We start from the raw sequence: 18,211 nt of genomic DNA, 5'->3' as shown, positions 1-18,211 counted from the left end.
TATTGTTTTGATTATGATTATAATTTTATGATGATTATTATTATTATCGTGATTATTATTATGTTGCTTGATGCTTATTTTGTTATTGCTTGATCACCTTTATTAATGTTTAAAGGGAATTTGTACTTGTAATCACGCTTAATAAGATATTAATAATCTTGTTTAGGTTTAATATGATTATAATTCAAGTGATCGCCAATAATAGTTTATTTGTGCATTATATTCAACCAACATAGATAAACACGTTTAGGGTTAATCCTATTGATTGCATGTTAGTCAGAAAGCGCACATGAATACGATCTGAATAAAGTAGAGGCCTATTATTAGGGCAGGTTCAATCTCTTTTAGGTTGGATTTGTACCTTCATCTCTGAACCCTTATTTGGTTCATGACCTTATGGAGTTGACGATCTCTTGGATCGTTAAGGAGTGTAACCTTCACCTTGTGAACGGTTTACAAGTTCCTAAAACTTGTTGGCGACTCTTTTGCTCTATCTTCTTCCCTTTTGGACGCCACCGTACTTTAGTGTATGATCACAGTGGGGTTCAAGCTAGTGGGATTAAAGGCTTGAAATTATTCCCTACAACAGGCAATTGCTCGTTTGCGCTTGCTAGTTCGTGTGTGGTTAGTAGTCTTCTGATACAACATGCACCGGTCTAAAAGTAACCTTCCAATATCTTGATTATCAGCCTGTATATTGTTAACTTCAATTGCATGAATAGGCAAGATATGTGTTACTGTAACCAAAATACCATGCTACTTAAATGCAGCACTAAAAATATGCAGAATTCAAGACAACAAACAATAGGCAAGATTGTGAATTTATAGTGCAATAAAAGTATTAGCTTAATATTGCTATAGTTTTTCCAGTCATATTGCTAATTATACAAGATACATAAATCATGCTTACTATTATTTCTGCCAACTGACTCGCTAGGCAATTGATTTCCAGCATTCCCTTTACTGATAAGTCCTGGATGAATGTTTACAGGATCCTGTTGTGAATTTCTAGCCAAATCTGTGTCATTAGGCTCTCTATGTGATAAAAATGAATAGGCAAATGAAAAAAAGCATCAACAAAATAATTGAATATATAAGCACTGTGCAATTGTGATCACAACAACAAATAAGCACCTTATTGAAACAAGTGTCTGAGACAAAGCTTGTAGACCTTGTAAACGCCTGCTAGTTCTAGTTTTTGGAGGACCTTTCTTAGCAGTTAAGCAGCGATCTAAAATAAAATGTAAAGACTTTCTACTTTAACAAAAATTCTTCTTTTTTGGTGGTGCTGCTTAATTGACAAGGTGCTATAAGTATATAACAAACAATTAGAAACAGAAATAGATAGCGAATTTACTCATGCATGGTAGCAATATAAATTCAATGTAACCCCAACAAATGAGATATGTTATTTAACTGGCAGGTAAGCTGAATCTAAAGGCAGCGATAAACCTAATTACACCTGGGAAAAAAACACACTGGTCAAATTAGCCATTTATTTTGGCTAAAACTAGTGGCTGCGTAAAGCAGTTCAGTAAAGCGTAGAATCTACTGGCTGAAAAGCATTAAATTAAAACATTCTGGTTATCCCAAAAATAAATATTCTGCTAATGTAAAATACGGTAAGAGAAGTGTATTTCATTGATCAAGTACAAAAAGATGGAATACATCATACTTTGTAAAAGCAGTTCAGCAGTTCTTACCAATTACATGTACACATAGAGCAGTTTCACATAGAGTAGGTGTTAGGATCCTACGGACAGCGAACTTAGGCGTAACACAAACTTCCTCAACTAAAAAAGGAGCTAAGTGAAGAGCACCTAAATCTCGAGCACACGCTCCTTAGCAGCTAAGTAGCTCTCTCTAGCCAAAGAACACTTTATGCCAGCATAAATCCCATTCCCATAGTTCAGATCAACTATGTCAAGATTGTATGCAGTGCGCGTAGGAAATCAACAGCCTTCCTAGCTACATCTTGTTTAATTGCTTTAGAGTCAGCATGCACATTACTTAAAAAGCACTCCACTCCAGTAGCAATCGAAGATCCATAAATTGTCACCCATGATACAAATTTCCCAGGGCCAACATTAAAGGAATCAACTTCTGAAATACGCACTTTGGTCTCCGAAGATAGAGCGTGAAAAACATCCATGTAATTAATGCAGACATATTTCTTGCGGCGCTTGTGATCAGGCACAGTTGGCCACTTAACTGGGACTTGCCCTGCTCCTCTTTCCATTTCTTCTAGCTCAATATGCTTCATCTGATACAGAAATTCAGAGCGCTCAAGTCTTTTGATTTTCTTAGAAGTGAAATCTTCAACCTGAATGCTGAATTCCATCCGAAGAGAACGAACAACATTCTCAGCAGCCTTTTCACAAGATTCCCTAACTGTTGTAGCTGGACCACCCTCATACACAGAAGGACCCAAGCCTGGATCAGTTTCCATGACAACCTTCATAGTATTATTTCTCACATCCACCAAATAGTAAGTTGGCACATGAAGTTTCAAGTATTCAACAACCTACTGGAGGAGGCGAGAAAAATAAATAGAAACTTTTCGAGTTTCATGCCCACCCACCTGTGTGCACACCCATGACATGAGAAAGGTATGTATGCAGTCAATTTTGAACCTAGACATCTAACAACCTTAGCTACGTGTACGAAAAGTCCTAACATATTTCACAAGGAGGGAATAATTCTAAACACAAACCATAATCACATAAACAAATAAGTGATTCATAAATCCATCTAAGAACATAATATTATACTGATATAGTAGCAGGTATTTCATTTAAAAAACCAAATCAGCTATCTTATATATATTAACCTAATAATAATAAATTAAAGACATACAACATAGTCCATCAAAGAAGAACAACAAACAATATTGGTAGAACATATAATGACTCTACCTATCTAGTTACACATGTGGCATACAATTTTAAAAATTATGACAGATGTAACAAGCAGTTACTGCAACAACCAAATCCACACAAGAAATTTAGCTAGCTTATTTAAACAGCGAAAACATTGTGCAATGAACACAGTAGGAAAAATTAACTAAACCAACACATGAGCCAAACCAAATGAACATAGCTAGCCTTTAGATACACTTACATCTGGAACTTAATCTGCAGCCATTGAAAGCTCATAACTCTACACAAAAGAAGGTCAAACCCTAAAAAAAAAAAAAAATCAGCATTTGACCAAACAAACAAGCACTCCATTACTTTGACACTACTATGCTCTAGGAACCCAAAACAAGTGATTTAAACATAAGTACTACCAATGTAACCAAACGTAGAATTAACAGTGTTGCTTAACAAACCCATGTTAGCCTATTAAAGGTCAGATATCAAATTTTGAGTCCACAAACTTATTATTAGTAAAGCACTTCACAGTTAATTAGGCAATAAATATCCCAATATGATCATTAGAGAGGAAGTACATATGTAAGTCAGGAACTGCAAGTCCAGCAATTGCATTTTTTGGGCATAGGTAATGATCAGTGAACCACAAAGCTAGGGCAGCATAGCAAGTCAATGAACTGTTCTTCAATGTACATAGCTTAAGACCAGTATTCCCAAGCAAGTTATTAAATGTTCTGGTTTTTATAATGAGAAGTTTCATATTGTAATGTTATTGACTAATACCAGTGAAACCTACATCTACAACTTGCATTACCTCTAATGTAACCTTCATGGACTTTGGTTTGTATGTTGCATATGAAAGAAACCAAATAAACACCCCTGTATTTATTAGGCTACAAAGCAGTAGAAGACAAAACCAGCAAAAGTAAGCTAAAGTAAAACATAGCAGGCAACTCAGTACACCAAGTAAATCTTACAATAAAGTAAGCATGCGCCGGATATAATGACAACCTTACAGAGGTCATTATCACTAAACAAGCAGCCAAGCCCACTTCCCAAAACACAAACAATTTTTTAAAAAAGATTAATGGTCTTACCTATTATAAACAAAGACAGGCCGATGTGTAATGCAGTGTTTCAGCACCAAAACCTAAGTAAGCTGCCCATCCAAGATCCATCTGTCCAAAGATTGATATGTTAAAACAACACTAAAAATTGAATCTCCATAATGTTATAACAAAAGGCACAACTTCCCAAGATAAAAAAATAATTAATCATCACTTGGAATCTCCATCCCTTTTAAAACTAATCACCTTGCTAAATAGTTAACAATCATATAATTACTTGCTACTTTACTAACTGACATATACAGAGTAACACCTTAAGGCTATTAATGAATGCTATGCTAATTAGGTGCTAATCAAATTCAAAATTGACGATTAATAAGAAAATTAAACAAAAAATAACAATTAATTAAATTGAAAATGAACGGCTAAGAAGCTGCTCAAGTTGTTAGCCCTATGAACATGGACTCCATGTATTTGCAAGTGCTAGAATCGCGCTCACAATAAGTCCAATTATACTCAGCAAGTACGGCTGCAAATTAATCCAGGAATAAGCTCCAATTAAGTTCAACAATTTCTGAGCAAGCATCAATCGACAATACGAAGATCTACCCTGTGTATCTGGAAAGAGCAAAATTGCGGTCAGAATGAGGCTCCAAATAAATTTAGCTATTTCGCAAAATAATTAATCAAAAATTGACTCCAACTCATCTCAGCAATCACGCCCAAAATAAAATCAAGCTTGACAACAAGAAGAGAGGTGACTCCCACACGTGTTAAATCAAAGCAACGTGGAAAATACCGAGGGACCACATAGGTCCTCACATGCACAATTGTATAAGGGTATTTCGGGATTCACACTATTGATAAAGAAAAGCTAACTAAAATGCAGGGGCAATTTGGGCAGTCCAATAGAGAAACCATATGGCATTGCACATGCACATATTTTTTAGGGTAATTCGGGAAGCACACTATTCATAAGGAAATGCAAGTTAAAATATAGGGGCAATATGGGAAGCACACTGTTCATAAGGAGTTATTGAAATTATGATACTTGGTGCTTTTATAAGTTTAGGGATTTATTTGTATGTGCTAAAATTTGTTATTTATTTAGATAAAATTCCTAATATAAAAAAAATAATATTTTATATGTAATAATTTAAACTGAGAAATCTCATTCTTCAATTTCGATTACGTGCCATTTAAATTATTAATCCTAAAAGAAATTAATAATCTCGTATTTAATTGACTACCACTAAAATTTATTATCCTACATTGCGCGCTAAAAAAATTAAATCCTAGGTGACTCATTAAAAACTCCCTAATATGCAACCAATTTTTTTTTTTTTTTTAAATAAAGTGATAAATACTCCGAGTGATAAATACGGAAAAGTGGGTATCCATGTAATTTCGTAGTTGTATTTATGGACTAAATCAGACGACCGGCCCCATCTTCACACGTTTGACCTTCCTTCCATTTCCGTATCCCCAGACCAACACAACTTGTAAAAAACAGAACACAGAAATTTCAAAACCAACAAAATTCATACTTACTACACCACTGTGGATCTCTTATTAACTCAATTTCAATAAAATCTTTTTAACATTTATCACACAAATTTCATTTGATCGACAATTTTAGGGTTTTTCTTAAAATTCAATCAATCAATTAATCAATTCAATCAATCAATTTAATCGAACCAGAGAGGAGAGAGAAAGTGAAGAAAGCGTCAACAATGGCGAAAAGCCGGCAAAGCAGGAAGAGAACGTCGACATCAACGCTAGTATTATCATTGTTGCTAATGCTAAGTGTTGTACTTCTTCTGCTTCTTGCTCTCGGCATTCTCTCTCTTCCTGTATCTTCTAATGACCCCAGACCTGCTCACGATCTCCGTAACTTCGGTCGGAAGGTTCTCGAAAGGTACTTAAATTTCGCATTATTATTTCTTCATCATTTTGATTGATGTTGTTGATTGTTGACGATTTGTTGTTTTTGATTGAAGAGGTAAGGGGATTGGAAAGCGAGATGAACAATGGGTTGAGATTCTCTCTTGGGAGCCTCGTGCTTTTCTTTACCATCATTTCCTGGTTAGTTTTTATTTTTGATTTATTCAATTTGAATTATAATTGACGATTTCGTGTTGAATCTGGAGTTTCAATGTGTTTACTTGATTGATGATGATCTAATTGACAATGTATGAAAATTTGTGGTTGCATGTTTATGTATCTGAATAATTTTTTGTTTTTAGATGTGTTTGGTGTACGTTGTCGAAATTCAAATGTAGAATAAGTAAATTTAGGTTTTGAAAAAGTTTGGGTGGGCATTTGAAGTAGTGTGAGTAATGATTGTGATCAATCAGTTGAAAACAATAATTGGAATAGCCTGCTAGTTGAAATTTCTTGTGATCTCTGTCATGTTGTTAATTCTTAACCCAGTAGGGTTGATGATACTTTTTCGGCATTACCACGTTGTTCCATGTCTTGTATATTTCAGTTGTGTGGCATGCATATGCCTAGGAGCTTGAAATCTCAAATGTTTCTTGTGGTATTCATTTAGGAAAAGTTTTTGAGAGTTATGTTGGGTGAGAGATTTTGATTGTCAGCTGAATAACCCTTTTTTGTTAGACATTACATACACATTTTGAGAGGTAGAATTAACAACTTTTCTATAATTTTCTTTATTTTTGCAAATGTGGCAATGCTGATTGTTGGGATATTCATTTGAAAACAATAATTACAAATTATGGTGGGGCGGTGCGATTTGCCAAAGGTTTATTTTAGTTTTTTTCTTAGTCATAATCTCCGAATTTAAAATGAGATTCACATTTTATTAGTGATTAACTTAAAATTTGCAGTTGCATGTTTGTATATCCAAATAATATTTTGTTTAGCTGGCGTGCTTGTGTGTTTGGTGTAGCATGGTTGAATTTCAGCCTTGTATTATGTAAATTCAAGGGATGTATTTAGATATGTTTTGTGCTGCAAGTCGAGTTTTAACCAATGTTACAAGGTACACGGTCCGATTCAAAACGTGGTATGGAAATGGATACGCGGCACGCTACCCGTGATGAATCCAGTACAATTGGGTACGGAATAAATAAATTAATAAAATATATGGGTGATTTTTATTAATAAGATTTTGATTTGGAAAATACAAGTACGTAGTTGTATCCGATATGCGCGACTCAGTTCACGGTTCGTGGCTACGTACCGCGAACCTTGGAACGTTGGTTTTAACTTGGTGGGTCAGTGTTGGAAGGGGTGTGAGTTATGATTGTGATCATTAAGTAGAATGACCATTCTTGCTAGCCTATATATAAATAGTTTTTTTAGTAAATTGGTTTATCTTTTGATCTTCTCTGTCTTGTTGTAAATTCTTAACCCTCTCGGGTTGATGATGGTATTTGGCATTACTTGTCACATATCTTGTATATTTCAGCTTTTGAATGTATATGCATAGGAGCTACAAGATTCAAAAGCTTTTTGTCTTATTCATTTTAGTAACAATCTTTGAGAATTGTGGTAGGGTGGAGAGCGGGGTTTTAATCTTATTAGCTCAAAGACCCTTTCTTGCTAGATGAGATCGTCAAGGGTCCCACACCAAGGAGAGGCGTCAAATGGGTCACTTGTCAATAAGGCATAATTGTGGCTAAGGGGCTTGTCCTTGGTGACCAACACACTACCCCTTATAGAGCTTTATTTAGGTACATCCTGGTATTTTTAGTGAACACCTACATGACAATAAGTAAGAAATACGATAATGGGCCATTTAGAGGGGCATATGGGCTTAATTTTGGGGGTCCACTATAATTTAGGCAAAGGAAGACCATGGTGGTGTTGGTTTTTCAAGGTAAGGTCCCGAATTATGAGTTTGGGCTGCAAGGAGTCCAGAAAGAAGGTTTCAGGATTGGAGGGTATTCTAGAGGATGACTTTAGAATATTCAAGGATGATTTTTTACATAGGAAATGTTTTTAGGTTCTTCTATGTATGTACATATGAGTTGTAATGTTCTAGAATGTTGTAGGATTGTCATGTACATTGGCATAGGAAGTGTGTAGAACCTCGTTGTATGTAGTTCCTTTGGAGGTGAGAACACTTTAGGAGGTAGTCTAAAACCCTCAATTTGAGCTTGTTAGGCTATCTCTAGAAAGTTAGGGATAGGAGGAAAGATTCCTATAATTAGGCGATCCCATTCATTTGCAAATTGAGCTAACACATTTGTGTTTTCACCCCAAGCAATTAAAGCATTACTTTAAAAACACTTGCATAGCCAAATTTCGTAGCACACTTAGCATAGCAAAACAAGCGGACTCCTTAATAGAGTCTAACAGGTGCTTATTTTAGTGGATTGCGTGCAAGGGGGACAAAGGGAATTAGTCAGCACGTGACAAGCTCATGGACCGCCTCCTTTGCTCCCGATGCCACTGTCGCTACCCTAACTCCAAGAGTAGAATGCGACTATCAATCTCGTGGATGCCCCGCACTGGATCTGTAGCAAGTCTTCACCCCTTAGACATCTCGCTCCATTGTGAGTGTCTTCAACCCCTCGACATCATCGGAGTTGGCCCCAAACCCACCCTCCAACTTGGCAATACGACCATAAAACTTTGTGGTTGTTTGAATCTTCTTCTTTGTCGCCTCATCGACGACCTTGTTTGACCAACATTCTCCTTGAGTTGCGACGATTGCTTCGTAACACCTCTAGTTTCCTACTTTCAGCACTTTTGTCCACATAATAGCTAACACCTTGCGCAAAAGACCACCACTACTACCTCATATACCACATGTCACGTGCGGACTAATTCCATTAGTCCCCCTTGCACGTGGTTCACTAGGATCAGCGCCTGGTAGTCTCTAGTTAGTATTCCCATTGTTTTGCTAGGCTAAGTGTGCTAGCTTTGATTCCTTTCAGAGAAAATACAAATTTGTTGGCTTAATTTACAAATGAATGAGATGACCTATTTATAGCCATCCTTTCTCCTATCCCAAGACTTCATAACCTTCTCAAATAGAGGGTTCTAGACTACCTTTTATAATGTTTTCACCTTCAAATGAACTACATACAAGGAGATTCTACACACTTCCTATGCCTAGAATATACATGACACTCCTAGAACATTCTAGAACATTACAACTCATATGTACATACATAGAAGAACTTAGAAACATTCTACTATGTACAAGATCATCTTTGAATATTCTAGAGTCATCCTTTGTAGAATACCCTCCAAAAGAGCCTTTTAAAGAAGCTCAAAACCTTCTATAAGGGTCCCGCGTTTTCTAGACTCCTTGCTCCTCAAACTTATACTTCGGGATCTCACCTTGGAAAATTGACACCATCATGATCCTCCTTACCCCAAAATATGGTGGATGACCCCCGAATTTTTGCCTCTCCAAATAGCCCATTATTGTGTTATTGTTAAGTAGGTATTCACTAGAATATAGGGCTATAAACTAAATAAAGCTCTTTAGGGGGTAGTGTGGTGATGGGCACCAAGGGCAAGCCCCTAGTCACAAAAATGCCTTGTTGCCTAGTGACCCAATTTGACGCCCTTCCTTTGTGTGGGAGATGACCTGCTAGGTTGCACAAGAAAGGGTACGAATACGGGTATGATACGGATATGAGAAAACGTCTATCTCAAAATAAGGGACATGGGTGCGGGATTTTAAAATTCATATAATATATTTTAGAAAAAGAATTAAGCATATATTTGTCATTCCGTCCTCTTTTTAGATCATACTATATATGAAGGCACTCATATTGTTTAACAATTACCTTATATATCTTACTTTACTTAAATTTTCTTATTAGAAAAAGTTGAACAACTCATATAATAGTGGGATACGGTTCAAGACATATTGTCGTGTGTATCACGAATTCACGAGTGTCGGTGTCTGACACGGTGTTTGAGACGGACACAACATTTGGATGAAGTGTCCATGTAACCTAGAATTATTGACCCGTGAAAGGTCGAACACTTAACAAAAATAATAAAATCCTAACTAAAGTCTCCTTATTATGTAGTAGGGTAAGTTAGGGTCGATTGCGGAGAGAAGGTGGTATCAATATTAGGTTGAGATTATTAAATTACTAAAAAAAAGCATAAAATAATTTAAACATCTAGAATTAAGTATCACCACTATCATAATCAATACAAGAAAAATCCTATCCCAACCAATTAATTATATGTTTACAAGGAAAAATACGCCCTACAAAATAAATCTCTTCTGAGTTGTCAATGACTTCCCTAATCAACAATTAAACCTACTTCCGTGGAATGATGTAAATTAAAAGACATTATGTCTGGCACCCTAACTTCCCAGCAATCCGTTCTTCCTACTTTCGTGGATAATTTCACGTCCTTAATTAATCAAATTTGTCAAAACTTATCTCCCGTTACGATCAAGGCAATGAATTAATAACAATACCAATTATTCCTAATCTAGTATTGGCATAAGCACAATTAATTAAACACCCAACACATAAATAATTAGTTGAGAATTTAAAAGAATAAATCAAGTTTCAATCATAGCTAGGTTCAACCTAAATCTAGAATTTGGGAGCTACTCACACATAATAACAAAAGGAAAATAAATATTAAAGTAGACATGATTAACAGTTAAAAGAAATTAAAGAGAGGACAAAAAAGCCAAATCTTGAATTAATAAGAAAGCATAAAATCTTCAGAATACAATAAAATAAAGCTAGAGAGAAAACTAGGGTTCTAAAGTAAGGCCTTAACATATAAAGCCAAGGAGTATTTATAATAAAGCTAGAAATTAAGGTAATTTAACGAAACTAATCCTCTAAGAAATCGCCTTTATTCGTCCACCGTGCCACTCAAAGGCATGTCTCTCCTAGATAAAAAGTTATGATCAAAATATTTGATGAGACTCATATTCATTAAGTTTTTCATCAAGGTTTTGCTTCATTCTAGCTTAATTTTGTCTTGAAGACATGAGTTGAGATCCTTGAGCGATGTAGCTTCCTATTTTATAATTATTAAGATTAGCTAACCATAATCTAATTGCATCTAAATCACGTAAATTCATCAAAACACACAAACGGAGAGTAGTTGAGCACAACTTAAGCAAATAATGTAAATATGCACCTAACACCCCTAAAACTATAAGCAAATGAGAATAGATATGCACCTAAAATGTGTACAAATTAGGACTCATCACTAGACATTACATCCACATTCTGCGAGACAACTTTTGGCAAATGTCCTTAGTTTTACAAAAGTGCCAATGCTGAATTGCTAACTACTGAGATATTCATTTGAGAAAATAATTGAAATTTTTATGGTGAGGTGTCGTTTGCCAAAGGTTTAATTTATTTTCTACTTGGACATGATCTCCAAAAATAAAATTAGAAAGAATCCTCTAGATAAGTGTGAAATGATGAGTGAAGGCATGTTTTTAGGATCGTGATTCTAAGTGAGATATGGATGGAGCCACTCCTCACATCAGGAGAAGGTGCAGAGGTATATAATAGATGCCAGACTATTTTTGCTTATTGTCACTCTATTGAGACATGTTAAAGCCTCATCTGCTAAGTTCCTGAGTTTCCCCTTCCTGGGGGGCACTTGTTTGTGCTGTTGATTGTTGTGCTTATGCTTGCCAAATGTTAATTCTAGATTCTGATCTCTGCAGTCTAAGGAGGAATGTGAATATCTTATTGACCTGGCTAAACCTCACATGGCAAAGTCAACTGTTGTTGATAGTAAAACTGGTCGGAGCAAGGACAGCAGGTTTGTTTACTGAACAATCTTACATGTAATGGTGCAGCCTTCAAATTTTATTGAATTGTGGCATTATGATAGCCCATTAGTTTCTTCCGGCTGTTAATTTCTTTTGATATTATATGTAGTATAAATATGACAACACACTAAAGATGTAACATCTACCTTGATCATATGTGCAGGGTGCGAACTAGTTCTGGAATGTTTTTGAGAAGAGGTCAAGACAAAATTATAAGGGACATAGAGAAAAGAATAGCAGACTTTACCTTCATTCCTGTAGGTAAGAGATGCAATGACTGATGTTTCTGGTAATTTAACTTTGCACCAAGAATAGTCCCCTCATTATATATGAGTTTGATAACCCTGCCTTCCCCACGTCCAAACCCACTCCAGTACAATACTTTACATTGCTCGGATCATTGATCAGGTTTTTGTATTTTGGGGATAAAAATAATGTTTGTTTGGCAGGTGTTAGGACTGATGGTAAATGAATATATTCATTCTGTAAGAAAAGCATCATGAAAATATTAATGGTAATGCTTGCCCCAATTCTGAAGTACGTCTGTTTGGAGATATTGACACCACTAGTCCCAACTATTGGTGATCTAATTTAAAAAGTCCCAACATATAATGAATTCAAGGTGGTCCTAACCTACAATGAACTCAAGGTGGTTATATATATATATATATATATATATATATATATATATATATATATATATATATATATATACAGGGGAAGGCTCTCGTGAGAAATTTTCTTATGTGAGAATTTTTCTTATGTGAGAACACTCTTTATGTTCTAAATTTTTACTCGTATGTTCTAAATTTTAAATCTGATGTTCTAAACTTTTCCTTAGGTATTCAAAATTAAATCAAATGTTCTAATTTAGTACTCACATGTTCTAAACCATAAATTAGTTAAGTTCGATGTCATAAATTTTAAATAACTTGTTCCAAAATTTTAACTTGTATGTTCTAAATTTTAAAACGTGTGTTTTAAGATTTTTAATTATATGTTCCAGATTTTAAATTGTATGTTCTATTTTTTTACTCGTATGTTCTAAATTATTTACTCACACTTTCTATATTCTATATCAGTTTGTTCTAAATTTTTATTCACATGTTCATAATCTTAAATCATATGTCTAAATTTTACTCATATGTTTAAAATTTCATAAAGCAAATTTTATAAATTTTTAATCACTTGTTCTAATTCTTAAATTAGATGTTCTAAACATATTACTAACATAAATGTTCTAAATTATTACTCATGTTCAAAATTTTAATTTGAGTCACATGTTCTAAATTTTAACTCGCATGTTCTAAATTTTAATTCACATGTTCTAAATTTTTACTCACATGTTCTAAATTATAAATCAGTTCTCATATAAGTATGAATTCTCACATATGGACCTATTCTCACCGGATCCCTCCCCTATATATATATATATATATATATATATATATATATATATATATATATATATATATATATATATATATTTTATTTTTATTTTTATTTTTTTTTGGGGGGGGGTTCTTCCCTTGACAATCCCCAAGATATTCTAACTGAATTGACTGTTCAATGGTGCCTCTTGCTGCAAATTCATTGGCCTTAGTTCTTTATTTGAAATCCTCTATCAGAGGAATTCTCTACCTAAAAAATTTGAATCATGAATGACTCTAATAACACGTGATGGTATTAAATTATATCTTGGATGGTATTATCATGATACCAAAATACTTATTCAGTAGTTCCAACAAATGCAAAAATGTTTTGTTGGTATCCTTGTTGGTATTTTGATGATGTTGATATCCTTGTTGGTATTTAGATGAGCTGAACACAATTTAATACGACGTATTATTAGATTAATTTATGACTCAAATTATTAGAGGCAGAGAAATCATCAGCAACAATCACAGGTGGCAAGGACAACTAAGGAGGAAGCAGACAAAATTAATTAACATTCCACTATGGAGGGGTGCTTGCTGAAGACATCAAACTGATTCTCTTTATGTAATAACCTTAACAGGACAAATTCTAATAAAGTTAAGGTCTTGTAGTTGCTTGAGTATATAGGGGAAGGTAGCAGCAGTAGTAAGGCATGCAGAAATTTGAGTGAAATTTTGAATTTGAGATTAGTAGCCTCAAGCTACCACCGAAAGTTATAGCCTAAAGCTATATAAATCTTCGTAACCCTTTTGCTGGTTTCAATAAAAAAGACTCAAGCTTTTGTATTAATTTTACAATCAGTTTACAAATTTTTCAGCAGCACTTGCCAATACTAGTCTATCACAAATTCACAATCACCCACTATTGCAAAAACCACCACTTGCCAGCCACCCCTCCCTCCTCAAATGATGTCCTGCCAGCCACCAACTAACCTACCATCCAGACACCCCTTCCCCTCCTCTGCTCTCATTCTCTCTCCTTTGTTTTCTGCTCTCTCTCTCTCCTTGCTCTCTCATTTATTTAGGGATTTTTTTTTTTTGTTTGGAGACATTAATATAATTAGATAGTGTAAATGAATCTTTGTGCTAGGTTAAGGAGGTGTTAAAGAGATTATTTTTGACATAAAAGAAATAAAGCAAAAAAAGGAAGATGCATGAGTGGCCTAAACTGAAAGCAAGAAGATCATTAGGAAACTGAGAGCCTTAAATATCTTGTCTTACATTAGATAAATAAACATGGCTGCTAAGAAGAATATAACTGAAATTTCAAGAATGAACAGGGAAGTTAAGAACTGTAACAAAAACAAGAAGCAAGGTTTTGTTGAAAAATTGAATTTGGAATTTTGATGTAAAAGGTAATGCTTTGACAAATCAAATTTAACGAGAAGAACAGCAATTATGCCAGTGTAATTTAAACTATTCTTGGTTTTAAGGGAAACCAAAAATTAGCGGTGTTACCTCTGACAACATATCTTTTATATAATTTAAAAGAAACTTTTCCAACTTTTAATCACGATTCACAGCGCTCCAAACTCCAAATCCTAAATTTCTGTTAACTTTACTTTTTTTTAAAAAAAAAAAAAAAAAAAAATCCATTTTAACTTCCTATCCTATAACTTCCACTATCATATTTACAAACATAAATAAATAATGTCATACTAATAAAAAACATTGATATATATGATTAATATATTCCGTGCTTTAGCATGGGTACGCTCTAGTTATTAAAAATTTGTAAGAAGGCAATCCATATCAAACATTGAACCAATTGAGGGCTTCATATATGCTTTACTGTTTGTATACTTCCTAACTGATTCTTTATTGCTGTAAATAATATTGGGATTGTCTTGAGAAGCAACACCTGAAATCTTTTACTAAAGATTTTAATTTCTAAACTTCTTGACTAATTAAAAATAGTAGATTTTGAACTTTGGGTTCGTGATTTTACCTCTTGTGACCCTGATGAGTGATCAGAGTGACTACTGATGTAACTTTGTATATGTTTTCTTGGAAAATCTTGAATTATTTTTCTTCTGATAAGTTATTTATTAGTTAGTACTTCGTATTATACTATTAGTCTATTATTGTTCTTTTAATTTTAATTATGGGATTCATGAAAATGATATTCAACTCTATTGGCTTCTCTTTATTTCTTGCTTCTCTTTATCTACAGAGCATGGTGAGGGATTGCAGATTCTTCACTATGAAGAGGGTCAGAAGTATGAACCTCACTATGATTACTTCCTTGACGAATTCAACAAAAAGAATGGCGGCCAAAGGATTGCTACTGTTCTAATGTACTTGTAAGATCTCTAAACCAACCTATTGGCATCGTAGCTTACTCGAATTGAACTTCTGATTCACCCTTTGAGTGTGTTCTCTTTTCCACTTCCAATTTTTCGTTTTTCTTAATGTAGATCAGATGTTGAAGAGGGTGGTGAGACTGTTTTTCCAGCATCTCGAGGGAATTTTAGTTCTCTGACAGGGTGGAATGAGCGGTCTGAATGTGCTAAAAGGGGCTTATCTGTAAGACCTAAGATGGGTGATGCCTTACTTTTCTGGAGCATGAGGCCTGATGCGACATTAGATTCTTCTAGCCTTCATGGTCAGTTAATTTCAACTCCATGTGGGAAAAAACTAACAATACCCATCCCCTCGTTTGTCCCATGACAGTAGTAGTGCTGTGTGATATTTTGGGCTTTTTTATGTTAAATTTGTGGCTCTTCAATTAGTTGCTCTAGCCATTCTCAAGCTGCTCATACAGATGGGTCTGATGTTGTCAATCTTGTCTTGATGTGTTTTAGGTGGCTGCCCAGTTATTAAAGGAAACAAGTGGTCATCTACAAAATGGATGCATGTTGAGGAATACAAGATATAGGCGTCATCAAGGTGATTTACCGTAAGTATGACTGTTGGATGTACTGTGTATCCTATCTTTGACTTTTAGTCATGACATTGAAATCATGAAGCGTGAAAAAGTTAAAATCATTATCGATTCAAGTCTAGAATTTAGTCAGATATTTTCTGAATTTTCTATAAATATTTATACATGGTACATAGAGTTCATGGACAACCTAGAAGCCAACAGAAACACAAAGATTTGCTCAGAGTTATACTTGTATGTAAAAATCATGGAAAGGTCTTTTATGTAGTTTTCTACTGTTCTGCTCAGCCTTGTGCAGTAGATCTTACACATCAATAAATAGCACATTAGCACTACTTGCTCATTTGAATTTTTATTTCTTTCAAACTGAACATATGGTTTTTGATATACTTTAGCTAGAATGATTTTAGTGAACTGTTATGTGTGGTTAATGGAATTTTACTAAAGATTATGTTTTATGAAAATGTAATAAGATGAACATCGCATAAATTGTTGAGTTGGGTAATATTGTTGGAAAAAAACACCATTTTTCTTCATACTCCCTCCATCCCAATGTAATTTGAATGCTTCCCTTTTCATATGTTCTATTAGTTTGGAACATTGCCTTTGGAAATGATCTCACATTGTTCCTCACGTCTCCTGTTCGATCCACTATCTCCTTTCACCCGTACCTTTCTCATGAACTCCCATCACATGTACTTTACTATTAAAATAATATTAGGTAACACATCCTCAATTTATCTCATGCAGTATTATATATTCGTAAGTATTCTGGGATGAAGAAAGTACTTATAAGATGTGGTTTCTAATGTGAAAGTGCTAATGATTTGTTTTGGATAACATTCAGCCATTATAGCTGGACACAAGTTACTTTGTTGTTTATTGAGAGGTGACAAGATTGACAAGTGTTTAGTGTAACTTTTATAGAGAAAATGTCCATGTAGAACTTGGAGGTGCCATACCAGTTATAACTTTTCGGCGAGAATAGCATTTAGAAAATATGTGATCTGCTGGATTGGTCATGTCAAGCATTTCAATAACGTTGGTAGAATGTGATCCATTTGACAGGTTAACAGATCATGCCAGCCATTCTGGCTTATTTCTTTACCAGATGTCCATCGACGACCATTTTGAAGCCGAGTTTTTTTGGGTCCTACCGCAACTGCATGCCTATGTTACTAACACATTAGTGATTGTATTGGTGAATAGATAAGTACTTTAACAAAATTTAAGATAGTAACGTTGATGCGGCATAAGAGTATATACTATATGGCTCTATTGGTTAATTGGCTTTCCTGCTTGTGGTACACATTCTATTTTTTTTCAGGGATATGCACGGTTGCTACAATGTGAACTATGAGATGTATAGTGTTTCATGATTTGGTGGCAAAATTTTTCCAATAGAGTTCGTTTTTACTCTGTTCTTCATTTTCTGGATCATTTATGCTTTTATTCCCTTTTTACTACCTCCGTTAAATGTTATGTCCAATTTGGAAATATTTTATATCTCACAAATAATACCTTCAAGTTGCACGTAACATTTAACATTTAACGGAGGTAGTATTTTAGTATTTCTCTATACTTTGGTGTTGCTGGAATGCGTTCCCAATAAGCATGCCATTTTCGTTCTTATTTTAACATCTGTGGGGCCCTTTTTTAATAAAAAAATTGTTACTCCGTAATTCACTTATCGTTTTCCGCTTGAAATTGAGAAAATCATTTTCCCAAAATCTTTTTTCTATCAAAGCCAACAAAGCATTTGTGAATAATCAACTTGATTCCACTTAGACTGTGTTTGTTTTGATGAAAAATGTGATTAAAAAGGTTTTCCTTTGTTTGTATGGGAAAGCTTATGTGTAAAAAAAAAAAAAAAAAAAAAAAAAAATTAAGAATGGAGAGAAATTTAGATAATTTTTTGTTCATTTTCATTATGCAACTTTATAAGAGCAAATTTCACAATATTTAATCAACAAGGAACTAGGATATCAATAGGGGTGTATATAACAATTATTTAATGGCCTTATCATTGCTTCGACCAAGAACCCACATCCACATGTAAATTGCAAATAAAAATTTAATTTGAGTACAAAACTTTGAGGGTAACTTTCATAGAGAAAAACCTTTAGAACAATCAAGCTGTTTCCTTCTATAAGAATCAGCTCAAATGTAAAACCTATATGTGTAGATGC

General features: G+C 34.3%; 2 protein-coding genes across 5 annotated transcripts; one reads left to right on the top strand and one right to left on the bottom strand.

Annotated features, from left to right (window-relative positions):
- Window positions 1–1,612: 1,612 nt before the first annotated feature.
- Window positions 1,613–4,638, bottom strand: LOC110703588. Of its 2 annotated transcripts, XM_021881369.1 has the most exons (3): window positions 3,971–4,638; window positions 3,121–3,181; window positions 1,613–2,581 (listed from the first exon to the last, which is right to left on the bottom strand). In XM_021881369.1, the coding sequence occupies exon 3, from the start codon at window positions 2,459–2,461 to the stop codon at window positions 1,919–1,921; it is 543 nt and encodes a 180-aa protein (XP_021737061.1). In that variant the 5' UTR covers window positions 2,462–2,581; window positions 3,121–3,181; window positions 3,971–4,638; the 3' UTR covers window positions 1,613–1,918. The 2 variants fall into 2 exon arrangements, with proteins under 2 accessions (XP_021737061.1, XP_021737062.1); XM_021881370.1 differs by lacking the exon at window positions 3,121–3,181.
- A 744-nt stretch (window positions 4,639–5,382) lies between these two features.
- Window positions 5,383–17,450, top strand: LOC110703609 (probable prolyl 4-hydroxylase 3). 3 transcript variants are annotated; one of them, XM_021881389.1, is made up of 8 exons: window positions 5,383–5,858; window positions 5,941–6,025; window positions 11,595–11,692; window positions 11,866–11,963; window positions 15,312–15,441; window positions 15,556–15,743; window positions 15,943–16,027; window positions 17,091–17,450. In XM_021881389.1, exons 1-7 carry the CDS (start codon window positions 5,674–5,676, stop codon window positions 16,014–16,016), a joined length of 858 nt encoding a protein of 285 aa, XP_021737081.1. In that variant the 5' UTR covers window positions 5,383–5,673; the 3' UTR covers window positions 16,017–16,027; window positions 17,091–17,450. The 3 variants fall into 3 exon arrangements, with proteins under 3 accessions (XP_021737081.1, XP_021737080.1, XP_021737079.1); XM_021881387.1 differs by having other exon boundaries at window positions 5,384–5,858; window positions 15,943–16,037; XM_021881388.1 differs by lacking the exon at window positions 17,091–17,450 and having other exon boundaries at window positions 15,943–16,357.
- The last annotated feature ends 761 nt before the right edge of the window (window positions 17,451–18,211 follow it).

The sequence above is a fragment of the Chenopodium quinoa genome, unplaced genomic scaffold (genome assembly GCF_001683475.1).
Source record: "Chenopodium quinoa cultivar QQ74 unplaced genomic scaffold, ASM168347v1, whole genome shotgun sequence".
In the NCBI taxonomy this organism is placed as follows: Eukaryota; Viridiplantae; Streptophyta; class Magnoliopsida; order Caryophyllales; family Amaranthaceae; genus Chenopodium; species Chenopodium quinoa.
This window is presented reverse-complemented; position numbering and strand designations above follow the sequence as displayed.

Coding starts and splice junctions, on each gene's coding strand:
- LOC110703588 (XM_021881369.1), bottom strand. CDS start 2,461: ATGAAGGTTGTCATGGAAACTGATCCAGGCTTGGGTCCTTCTGTGTAT.
- LOC110703609 (XM_021881389.1), top strand. CDS start 5,674: ATGGCGAAAAGCCGGCAAAGCAGGAAGAGAACGTCGACATCAACGCTA. Junction 11,693..11,865: donor GGTCGGAGCAAGGACAGCAG/GTTTGTTTACTG, acceptor TCATATGTGCAG/GGTGCGAACTAGTTCTGGAA. Junction 15,442..15,555: donor GCTACTGTTCTAATGTACTT/GTAAGATCTCTA, acceptor TTCTTAATGTAG/ATCAGATGTTGAAGAGGGTG.